Source organism: Choloepus didactylus, chromosome 17, assembly GCF_015220235.1.
Source record: "Choloepus didactylus isolate mChoDid1 chromosome 17, mChoDid1.pri, whole genome shotgun sequence".
Lineage (NCBI taxonomy): Eukaryota > Metazoa > Chordata > Mammalia > Pilosa > Megalonychidae > Choloepus > Choloepus didactylus.
The window spans coordinates 44,539,457-44,552,092 of NC_051323.1; the positions used below are offsets into that span (position 1 = coordinate 44,539,457).

The window sequence follows — 12,636 nt, forward strand, 5'->3', positions numbered from 1 at the left end:
AAAGATTACAGTCAATATAGCACATGATAGGCAAAGCCTTCTGACATAACACAGCATCAATTGCCCTGTGCCAAACATTCATTTCCTTCTAAGGGCAATAGCATAGTGTCAAATCATGTGTTTCCCTTAATTATACAGGGTAATTACAAAAAGATAAGCATCTCAAACTGTGCCTCTAGAAGGGATATAAAACGGCACACAGAACTCAAAAAGGTTTCCTCATGTGTAAGTTATATTTGCTTTTCAGTGGTATTTATTTCCATAACCTAGAGCATGAGAAGCATATAATCTAAGATATTAGTGCCTTGTAGCCCTTCATGTTTCTTTTCCTTATTATTTATTACAGTAAGTTTTGTACTTTTCTGCATGTCCTTGTTTCTAGGGTATTCCCATCGTTTGCCTGCACTAGATTATCTTTATGTATTCAAGAGCAATTTCCAGTTAGTTTTCCTACCTCAATACATCATGTATTATTTTATAGATAGCCTAACATATTGGTTACAGCGTGTAATGGCTTTTTAAAGACACTCTTCGCACACCTTGATGTTTTTTCTATTACTAAAAACCAGGTCATATTCACAATATTTAATGTATTTGGTTCCTTTAAATTTACCTGAAGAAATGTTGACAATTTCTTTAACAATGGCATCCTGGGCTTCCTCATATTCAGTTTTATTCTTGGTATATTCTTCATTGAGAGAAGTCAATTTACTGTAAATTAAGATAATGGTATTATTAAAAATATTAAAACATCTACTAGAGGTAATGCACACCACAGAAAACATATTCAAAGTATCTATCTATGAAGCATGCAAACAATGGTAAGTAAAATGGGAATACAAGAGGAAAACAGGCAACCCACAATGGGCAAATGTAGCTGGAATTAAGTTTATTAAGGCTCCTTTACACAGTTAGGAATAGTCCACTGGCACAATTCTTGCTATGTAACATTTACTACCTTGAGTAAAATTCTGATCTGTACCTTTCATAAAATACTGAACTGAAATAAATCTTCATCTGTATTTAGGATAAGGGAATATTCCATCTTCAAAAACAAAACAAAACATAGTATATCTCATTACTACAGCTTAAGTGTCTTTTGATACTGAGAGTTACCAAAAAAAGGAAAATGTTATGAAAATTAAGTCTTATTAAGTAATTTGAAGGGAAAAATGAAAGTTATTGGTGGAAATAAAAATGCTGAAGAGGAAGAGGTTTTGGGAAGATGACAGAGTAGGAAGCTCCAGGAACTGGTTCTTCTACCAAAACAACTACTGACTGGCAAGAACTGTCTGAAACAACTATTTCGGAACTCTATATTCTAATGAAACAATCGCAGCATTCAGAGAAGAGATGGATGAAGAGGCTGGTAAACCTTCCCTGTAGTGGCTACTATCCCCCATCCCCAAACAAGAGGCAAGCTGCGGGTCTGCAGCCCTCCCTTGGTGTAGTTTGCTGGTGCCAGGGTAGGAAAATAAGGACTAAGTCCTCCAAAAAACGAGGGGTGTGTTGTCTAATTGCTGATCACTGCTTCTGATTCTTGTTTTTGATCACTGGCGGAGAGACACAGAAGGTTGTTGTTTCAACTTCCCTCAGACAGAATCGGTAGAGGAGTCTTCAAGAGACAGTACATTATTTTTTCCTTTGGGAACAGATAAAATTTGGAAAAACCAAACTGATGGCTCCAACACTCAAGATAGGGGAAAAAAATAAAAAAGCAATCCCACAGGAGGGGAGAATGTGACTTCCAGAATCACAACAAAATAAAAGTCAGAGTATCCAGTCCTTAAAAAAAATTTAAAACACACCAAGAAACAGGAAAGTACGACCCATTCCTGGGTAAAGGAGAATTTGCCAGAAATCATCCCTGAGGAAGCTCAAACATGGAAGATATTAGCCAAAGACGTTAAACCAAGGATCTTAAATATGTTCAACGAGCTAAAGGAAATCATGGACAAAGAATGACAAGAAATTAGGCAAACACTGTCTGAACAAAATAATAAGACAGAAAATATAAATAGGAACCAAAGAGAAATTCTGGAGCTAAAATTACAATAACTGAAATGAAAACCTCACTCAAGGGATTAAACAGATTTGAGTAAGCAGAAGGACTAGCTAACTTGAAGACAAGATAACTGAAATGATTAAGTTAATTTCCTGTTTCTCTACTATTTTCCACCTCAAGTTTTGGGTGGTGGCTGTTGCTGGGTGTTGGCTTCGAGAACACCAAGGATCTGGTGGCATGGACAGCAGGCCCCACACCTGTGCCCACTGAACTCCCTGCCTCAGTGCTTGGTTGCCACCATTGCTTCAGCCTAGTCCACAGCCCAGATGTAGGTAAAAATACCCTACTGATCAATTACACAACCAATGCATTTCCTAAATAACGTATCCCTGCTGCTTTGACAATCCGTCTGCAAATGTTATAGAAGATGGAAAGCCAGTAAATGCAGCTTATGGGATACAGCTGGACAAGAAGATTATGACAGTTTATGAGCCTTATCCTATCCCCAAAGAGATGTACTCTTAATTTGCTTTTCCCTTGTGGGTCTTACATCATTCAAAAATGTCCATGTAAAGTTGTATCCTGAAACAGAACACTCCCAGCATCCTAGTAGGAATTAAACTTGATCTTAGGAATGATAAAAACACAATTGAGAAAATGAGGGATAAGAGGCTGAAGCTCATCACCTATCCATAGGGTTTAGCAATAGTGAAGGAAATCAGGACTGCAAAACACCTGAAGTGCTCAGCTCTCACACAGCGGGCCCTCAAGACAGGGTTTCATGAAGCTATCAGAGCAGTTCTCTGCCCTTCCACTTTCAAGAGGAAGAGAAAATGGCTGCTGTTGTAAATGTCAGAGTCCCTTGTTCCTTACCCTGTCCTACCTGGAACCTTTGCATGCTTTGTCCCCAATCATTGGATCATTTGCAATCAATGCCAAGTTTTTGTTGCAGATTAGTTTTTCCATATAACCATTTTGAAGTCAATCAGTATTTTCAAGGTTTTGTTTAAAATGCAAGAGTTCAAACTTTCAGGTTTAATTTTAAATCCATTAAAATTTAGTCCTAAATAAAAACAAGAAAGAGAGGGAGGAGGAATAGAGACTGACAGACCTGTGGAACATCATCAGGCATACCAGCACATACATAATTGGATTTCCGATAGAGCAAAAGGGGCAGAAAAAGTATTTGAGGAAATAATGGCTGGAAACTTCCCATATCTGATAAAAAGCATGAATATACACATTGAAGAAGTTCAGCAAACCACAAGCAGGATAAATCGAAAGAGATCGACACCAGGGCACATTACAGTGAAAATTTCAAAACGCAAAGAATTCTGAAAACAGCAAGAGAGAAGCAACACGTCACATATAAGGGATCCTCAAGATGATTAACAGTGGATTTCTCATCAGAAACCAGGGAGGCCAAGAAAGTAGTGGGGTGATATTTAAAGTCCTTAAGGAAAAAACTGTCAACCAACAATTTTACATCTGGCAAAATTAATCTTCAAGAATGAAGGAGAAATTAAGATATTAACAGATAAACAAAAACTGAAGCAGTTCATTATCAGAAAACCTGCCCTACAAAAAATGCAAAAGGTAATCCTTGAGCTGAAGGAAATAAAAGGTCACTAAGGACAGTATCTTTAAGAAATATAAGAAAAAATAAAGAACACTGGTAAAAGTAACTGCAAAGGTAAACATAAAATCCTGTTTTTATTGTATTTTAGGTTTATAACTATAGGCGTCATTCTCCCCTATACAACTTAAAAGGCAATGTGTAAAATAATTAAAATCTATGTTAATAAACATAAAACATATAAAGATGTAATCTAGGACTATAACATTATAAAAGGGGAGGAACAGAGATGTACAGGAGTAGAACGTTTATATACTACTTGAAATTAGATTGGTATTATTTGAACTAGATTGTTTAAGATATTAATTACAATCACAAAGGTAATAAGCTAATGAAAAAAATAGAACAGGAAAGAAAAGAATCAACATGGTACACAACAAAGAACCAATGAAATACAAAAAAGGCAGTAATGGAGTAACTGAGGAACAAAAAACCTATAAGACATAAAGAGAACAAAGTAAATCCTTCGTTATCAGCTATTACCTGAAGAATAAGTGGATTAAATTCTCCTAAGAGTAAGTGGATTAAATGCTATTAAAAGGCTGAGACTGGTAAGACTGGATGAAGAAACAAGATTCATTTATATGCTATTCGCAAGAGACTCACTTTACATACAAAGACACAGAAAGGACTAAAGTAAAATGATGGAAAAAGATATTCCATGCAAACAGTAACCAAAAGAGGGGTGGAGTACCTATATTATTGTCAAACAAAATAGATTTTAAGTTGAAAAAAGTTGTAAGAGATAAAGAAAGATATTATATATGGAAAAAGGTTCAATCCAACAAGAAGATCTAACACTTATAAAATGTATGAAGCAAAAACTGACAGAATTGAAGGGAAAAATACAGTTCTAAAATAATATTTGAATATTTCAAAATATCACTTTTATAATATATCTAGAACATCTAGACATAAGATCAATAAAGAAAGACAATCAAGTCTTGGATATAATGTACCCAATATAGAAGACTGACCCAACAACAGCAGACTATATTCTTCTCAAAAAGTGCACATGGATCAATCTCAAGCATAGACTATGTTAGACCACAAATTAAAATTGTTTAAATTGTAATCATACAAACTATTGTTTCTGATCACAATAGAACAAAGCTATAAATCAGTTACAAGGAAAACAGGAAATTTTAGAAATATGTGGAAATTAAACAACATGCTTTGACCAGTAAACACGTTTGCAAAGAAAAAAAATCACAAGGCAAATTAGAAAATACTTTGAGACAAATGAAAACGAAAACACAACATACAACATATCAAAACTTATGGTGGCAATGAAGGTAGTCCTCCAAGAAAGATTTAAATCTATAAATGCCTACATTAAAAAAGAAAGATCACAAATCAAGTACTAATTTCACACCTGACTAGAAAAAGAGCAAACTAAACCCAAAGTTAATAGGACGGAAATAATAAAGAATTGAGAGAAAAAATATGAAATAGAGAATAGAAAAATATGATCAACAAAACTAAGTTGGTTCTTAAAAAAGATTAATAAAATCTACAAACCTTTAACAAGACTGACCAAAAAAAAAGACTGGACATGTATGAAAGGGGATAGTGAATTATGGGAGGATCCAGTTCCGCATCTCTTTCTCTCTCTCTCTCTCCCTCTCCCTCTTAGAATTGGGTCCAGCCTCCACCTTAGCACAAGGCAATTTTTCTCCATTCCCTTCCCAGCCTTTAGAGGTGTCCACCCGACTCCCCAGGGAAAGAAAGTAGACAGATTTTAGATTGGGCTCCAGCCATCCGGACTGAGCAGAAAAGCCTCCAACAAGACTCCAGTCACCATTCTCACACTGCTTTCCTTCCCCTACCCTCTAGGGACCACCAGGTGCCAGCTAACAAATATAATGGCTACTTAAATCTAGAATAAAAAATGGACTCCAGTAAAACTACACTGTAAATAATGGGAAAGAAATAGAATGAAACAGTAAAAAAGTTAAAGAGGCAGAGTCTGAAGAATGTCTGTGTGTGGAGAAGTACTACTGGATGGCTGTTTAGTGAATGGGAAGGTAGAATACTTCCTAAAGTGGGAGGGAGTTACAGATTCTACCACCACCTGAAGAAAATTTATAATTCCCAGATTCACTGAAGCATTTCTGAATTCTCAAAAAGTTAGTAAAGATGAAACAAAAAGAAAATCTTTACCTGACATTACATCTGATGACAGCAAATTAAAGACAAGAAATGCTGCTGACAAACCAAGAGGCTTTGCTAGAAGTTTTTGAACTAAATGAAAAATTGATGTCAGATAGCAGTGGAGAATTTATGTTTCTCATGAAATGGAAGGATTCAGATGAGGCAGACTTGATGCTGGCAAAAGAGGTAAATATGATGTGTTCTCAAATTGTAGTTACTTTTTTTTATTTTTTATTTTTTTATCTTCATTTTATTGAGATATATTCACATACCATGCAGTCATACAAAACAAATCGTACATTCGATTGTTCACAGTACCATTACATAGTTGTACATTCATCACCTAAATCAATCCCTGACACCTTCATTAGCACACACACAAAAATAACAAGAATAATAATTAAAGTGAAAAAGAGCAATGGAAGTAAAAAAGAACACGGGGTACCTTTGTCTATTTATTTCCTTCCCCTATTTTTCTACTCATCCATCCATAAACTAGACAAAGCGGAGTGTGGTCCTTATGGCTTTCCCAATCCCATTGTCACCCCTCATAAGCTACATTTTTATACAACTGTCTTCGAGATTCATGGGTTCTGGGTTGTAGTTTGATAGTTTCAGGTATCTACCACCAGCCACCCCAATTCTTTAGAACCTAAAAAGGGTTGTCTAAAGTGTGCGTAAGAGTGCCCACCAGAGTGACCTCTCGGCTCCTTTTGGAATCTCTCTGCCACTGAAGCTTATTTCATTTCCTTTCACATCCCCCTTTTGTGATGTTCTCCGTCCCACGATGCCAGGTCTACATTCCTCCCTGGGAGTCATATTCCACGTTGCCAGGGAGCTCCACTCCCCTGGGTGTCTGATCCCACGTAGTGGGGAGGGCAGTGATTTCACCTTTCAAGTTGGCTTAGCTAGAGAGACAGGGCCACATCTGAGCAACAAAGAGGCATTCGGGAGGAGGCTCTTAGGCACAATTATAGGGAGGCCTAGCCTCTCCTTTGCAGCAACCGTCTTCCCAAGGGTAAAATCCATGGTACAGGGCTCAACCCATCAAATCACCAGTCCCCTATGTCTGTGGTCATGTTAGCAACCATCGAGGTGGGGTAGGCCAATACCCCTGCATTCTCCACAGGCTCCTCAAGGGGGCACTACATATTTTTTCCCTTGTTTTTCTTTTCTTTTTTAACTTTCCCTTCTTTTTTAAATCAACTGTATGAAAAAAAGTTAAAAAAAAAACAAACATACAATAAAAGAACATTTCAAAGAGACCATAACAAGGGAGTAAGAAAAAGACAACTAACCTAAGATAACTGCTTAACTTCTAACATGTTCCTACTTTACCCCAAGAAAGTTACCTAACATAGCAACATTTCTGTGAACTTGTTCCTAGTATATCCATCAGAAATTAACAGACCATAGTCATTCCTGGGCATCCCCAGAACGTTAAATAGTTTATCTGTTCTTCTTGGATTATTGTTCCCCCTTCCTTAATTGCTCTCTATTGCTAGTTCCCCTACATTCTACATTATAAACCATTTGTTTTACATTTTTCAAAGTTCACATTAGTGGTAGCATATAATATTTCTCTTTTTGTGCCTGCCTTATTTCGCTCAGCATTATGTCTTCAAGGTTCATCCATGTTGTCATATGTTTCACGAGATCATTCCTTCTTACTGCCGTGTAGTATTCCATCGTGTGTATTTGCCACATTTTCTTTATCCATTCATCTGTTGAAGGACATTTCGGTTGTTTCCATCTCTTGGCAATTGTGAATAATGCTGCTATGAACATTGGTGTGCAGATATCTGTTCGTGTCACTGCTTTCCGATCTTCCGGGTATATACCGAGAAGTGCAATCGCTGGATCGAATGGTAACTCTATATCTAGTTTTCTAAGGAACTGCCAGACTGACTTCCAGAGTGGCTGAACCATTATACAGTCCCACCAACAATGAATAAGAGTTCCAATTTCTCCACATCCCCTCCAGCATTTGTAGTTTCCTGTTTGTTTAATGGCAGCCATTCTAATCGGTGTTAGATGGTATCTCATTGTGGTCTTAATTTGCATCTCTCTAATAGCTAGTGAAGCTGAACATTTTTTCATGTGTTTCTTGGCCATTTGTGTCTCCTCTTCAGAGAACTGTCTTTTCATATCTTTTGCTCATTTTATAATTGGGCTGTCTGTACTATAGTCATTGAGTTGTAGGATTTCTTTATATATACAAAATATCAGTCTTTTGTCAGATACATGGTTTCCAAAAATTTTTTCCCATTGAGTTGGCTGCCTCTTTGTCTTTTTGAGAAATTCCTTTGAGGTGCAGAAACTTCTAAGCTTGAGGAGTTCCCATTTATCTATTTTTTCTTTTGTTGCTTGTGCTTTGGGTGTAAAGTCTAGGAAGTGGCCGCCTAATACAAGGTCTTGAAGATGTTTTCCTACATTATCTTCTAGGAGTTTTATGGTACTTTCTTTTATATTGAGATCTTTGGTCCATTTTGAGTTAATTTTTGTGTAGGGGGTGAGGTAGGGGTCCTCTTTCATTCTTTTGGATATGGATATCCAACTCTCCCAGCCCCATTTGTTGAAAAGACCATTATGACTCAGTTCAGTGATTTTGGGGGCCTTATCAAAGATCACTCGGCCATAGATCTGAGGGTCTATCTCTGAATTCTCAATTCGATTCCATTGATCTATATGTCTATCTTTGTGCCAGTACCATGCTGTTTTGGCAACTGTGGCTTTATAATAAGCTTCAAAGTCAGGGAGTGTAAGTCCTCCCACTTCGTTTTTCTTTTTTAGGGTGTCTTTAGCAATTCGAGGCATCTTCCCTTTCCAAATAAATTTGATAACTAGCTTTTCCAAGTCTGCAAAGTAGGTTGTTGGAATTTTGATTGGGATTGCATTGAATCTGTAGATGAGTTTGGGTAGAATTGACATCTTAATGACATTTAGTCTTCCTATCCATGAACATGGAGTATTTTTCCATCTTTTAAGGTCCCCTTCTATTTCTTTTAGTAGAGTTATGTAGTTTTCTTTGTATAGGTCTTTTACATCTTTGGTTAAGTTTATTCCTAGGTACTTGATTTTTTTAGTTGCTATGGAAAATTGTATCTTTTTCTTGAGTGTCTCTTCAGTTTGTTCATTTCTAGCATATAGAAACATTACCGACTTATGTGCATTAATCTTGTATCCCGCTACTTTGCTAAATTTGTTTATTAGCTCTAGTAGCTGTATTGTTGATTTCTCAGGGTTTTCCAGATATAAGATCATATCATCTGCAAACAATGACAGTTTTACTTCTTCTTTTCCAATTTGGATGCCTTTTATTTCTTTGTCTTGCCGGATTGCCCTGGCTGGCACTTCCAGCACAATGTTGAATAACAGTGGTGACAGAGGGCATCCTTGTCTTGTTCCTGATCTTGGAGGGAAGGCTTTCAGTCTCTCACCATTGAGTACTATGCTGGCTGTGGGTTTTTTTTGTTTTTTTTGTTTTTTTTTTTTTTTTTGGCTTTTATAAAGGGGATTTATTAGGTTACAAATTTACAGTTCTAAGGCCATAAAAAATGTCCATACTAAGGCATCAACAAGAAGATACCTCCATTAAAGCAAGGCCAATGGTGTCCAGAACATCTGTGTCAGCTGAGAAGGCAAGTGACTGGCATCTGCTGATCCTTTGCTCCTGGGTTGTTTTTCAAAATGGCTTTCTCCAAAATGTCTCTGAGTTTCTGTCCTTGTTCCTCTCTCTCAGCTCCTCTGCATCCTTGCTTCTTTCTCCCAGGGCATTTCTCTCTAAGCATCTGGAGGTCCTCTCTTAGCTTCTCTGGGGCAAACCCTGGGCTTCATCTCTTGGCTTAGCATCTCCAAATGTCTTTCTGTCTGCATCTCCAAATGTCTCCAAGCATCAGCGTCTATGTCGGCTCTTGAACTCTCTTAAATACTCCAGTAAACTAATTGAGACCCACCCTGAATGGGCAGAGTCCACACCTCCCTGGAAATAATTCAATCTGAGTTATCACCCACAGTTTGTTGAGTCACTTCTCCATGGAAACACTCAATCAAAAGGTTCCACCCTAAGATTGGGTTAAGATATCATGGTTCTTCTGGGGTTCATAACAGTTTCAAACTGGCACAGAAGGTGACAATGCTCTCTGCTCTGAGAGAGTCAGAACATGGCATGAGATTTGATTTTTTCATTTACAGAAAAAATTTTTAAATATGTAACACTGGAGAGATTAGTTTAATGGAGTAACTCCATTCCACACGTGGGTTTTTCATATATGCTCTTTATCATATTGAGGAAGTTTCCTTCAATTCCTACCTTTTGAAGTGTTTTTATCAAAAAGGGATGTTGGATTTTGTCAAATGCTTTTTCAGCATCTATTGAGATGATCAATTGATTTTTCCCTTTTGACTTGTTAATGTGTTGTAATACATTGATTGATTTTCTTATGTTGAACCATCCTTGCATGCCTGGAATGAACCCCACTTGGTCATGGTGTATGATTTTTTTAATGTGTCTTTGGATTCAATTTGCAAGTATTTTGTTGAGGATTTTTGCATCTATATTCATTAGGGAGATTGGCTGGTAGTTTTCCTTTTTTGTAACATCTTTACCTGGTTTTGGTATTAGATTGATGTTAGCTTCATAAAATGAGTTAGGTAGTGTTCCATTTTCTTCAATGTTTTGAAAGAGTTTGAGTAAGATTGGTGTCAGTTCTTTCTGGAAAGTTTGGTAGAATTCCCCTGTGAAGCCATCTGGCCCTGGGCATTTATTTGTGGGAAGATTTTTGATGACTGATTGGATCTCTTTGCTTGTGATGGGTTGGTTGAGGTCTTCTATTTCTTCTCTGGTCAGTCTAGGTTGTTCATATGTTTCCAGGAAATTGTCCATTTCCTCTACATTATCCAGTTTGTTGCCATACATTGTTCATAGTATCCTCTTATAATTTTTTTAATTTCTTCAGATCTGCAGTTATTTCACCTTTTTCATTCATTATTTCTGTTTATATGGGTCTTCTCTTTTTTTGATTTTGTCAGTCTAGCTAGGGGCTTGTCAATCTTGTTGATCTTCTCAAAGAACCAACTTTTGGTGATATTTATCCTCTCTACTGTTTTTTTGTTCTCTATGTCATTTATTCCTGCTTTAATCCTTGTTATTTCTTTTCTTGTACTTGGTTTAGGATTGGTTTGCTGTTCATTTTCTAGCTTCTTCAGTTGATCCATTAGTTCTTTGATTTTGGCTCTTTCTTCCTTTTTAATATATGCGTTTAGTGCTATAAATTTCCCCCTTAGCACTGCTTTTGCTGCATCCCATAGGTTTTGGTATGTTGTGTTCTCATTTTCATTCGTCTCTATATATTTAGCAATTTCTCTTGCTATTTCTTCATTAACCCACTGATTGTTTAGGAGTGTGTTGTTTAACCTCCAGGTATTTGTGAATTTTCTAAGTCTCTGATGGTTATTGACTTCTAATTGTATTCCATTGTGGTCAGAGAATGTGCTTTGAATAATTTCAATCTTTTTAAATTTATTGAGGCTTGTTTTATGTCCCAGCATATGATCTATTCTGGAGAAAGTTCCGTGAGCACTAGAAAAGTATGTGTATCCTGGTGATTTGGGATGTAATGTCCTGTATATGTCTGTTAAATCTAATTCATTTATCAGATTGTTTTGGTTTGCAATTTCCTTATTGGTCTTCTGTCTGGCTGATCTATCTATAGGAGAGAGTGCTGTGTTGAAGTCTCCCACAATTATTGTGGAAACATCAATTGCTTCCTTAAGTTTTGCAAGTGTTTCTCTCATGTATTTTGTGGAACCTTGATTGGGTGCATAGACATTTACGATTGTTATTTCTTCTTGTTGAATTGCCCCTTTTATTAGTATGTAGTGGCCTTCTTTGTCTCTCAAAACATCCCTGCATTTGAAGTCTATTTTATCTGAGATTAATATTGCTACACCTGCTTTCTTTTGGCTGTAGCTTGCATGAAATATTTTTTTTCATCCTTTCACTTTCAGTTTCTTTGTGTCCCTGTGTCTAAGATGAGTCTCTTGTATGCAACATATTGATGGTTCATTTTTTTTGATCCATTCTGTGAATCTATATCTTTTAACTGGGGAGTTTAATCCATTTACATTCAACGTTATAACCGTGAAGGCATTTCTTGAATCAGCCATCTTATCCTTTGGTTTATGTTTGTCATATTTTCCCCTCTATTAATATCCTTTATTGTACCCATACCGAATCTCTTTAGTACTGAACCTTTCTCTAAGTCTCTCTGTCCTTTCTTTGTTTCTCTGTCTGTAGGGCTCCCTTTAGTATCTCTAGTAGGGCAGGTCTATTGTTAGCAAATTCTCTCAGCATTTGTTTGTCTGTGAAAAATTTAAGCTCTCTCTCAAATTTGAAGGAGAGCTTTGCTGGATAAAGTATTCTTGGCCAGAAATTTTTCTCACTCAGAATTTTAAATATATCGTGCCACTGCCTTCTCTCCTCCATGGTGGCTGCTGAGTAGTCACTACTTAGTCTTATGCTGTTTCCTTTGTATGTGGTGAATTGCTTTTCTCTTGCTGCTTTCAGAACTTGCTCCTTTTCTTCCTTGTTTGACAGTGTGATCAGAATATGTCTCGGAGTGGGTTTATTTGGATTTATTCTATTTGGAGTTCGCTGAGCATTTATGATTTGTGTATTTATGTTGTTTAGAAGATTTGGGAAGTTTTCCCCAACAATTTCTTTGAATACTCTTCCTAGACCTTTACCCTTTTCTTCCCCTTCTGGAACACCAATGAGTCTTACATTTGGACGTTTTATATTATCTATCATATCCCTGAAGTCCATTTCGATTTTTTCAAT

The 12,636-nt window shown here is 36.7% G+C and overlaps 1 protein-coding gene and 1 pseudogene across 2 annotated transcripts in view; one reads left to right on the forward strand and one right to left on the reverse strand.

Moving 5' to 3' along the window:
- MSH2 (mutS homolog 2) overlaps nucleotides 1-12,636 on the reverse strand; it is a 90,794-nt gene that overhangs the window by 17,251 nt on the left and 60,907 nt on the right. For both annotated transcript variants that reach the window (XM_037807186.1, XM_037807187.1), the window contains exon 11: nucleotides 614-711. In XM_037807186.1, coding sequence (XP_037663114.1) covers nucleotides 614-711 — 98 coding nt within the window. The remainder of the gene's footprint in view (nucleotides 1-613; nucleotides 712-12,636) is intronic.
- On the forward strand, nucleotides 766-2,854 carry LOC119512760 (annotated as a pseudogene).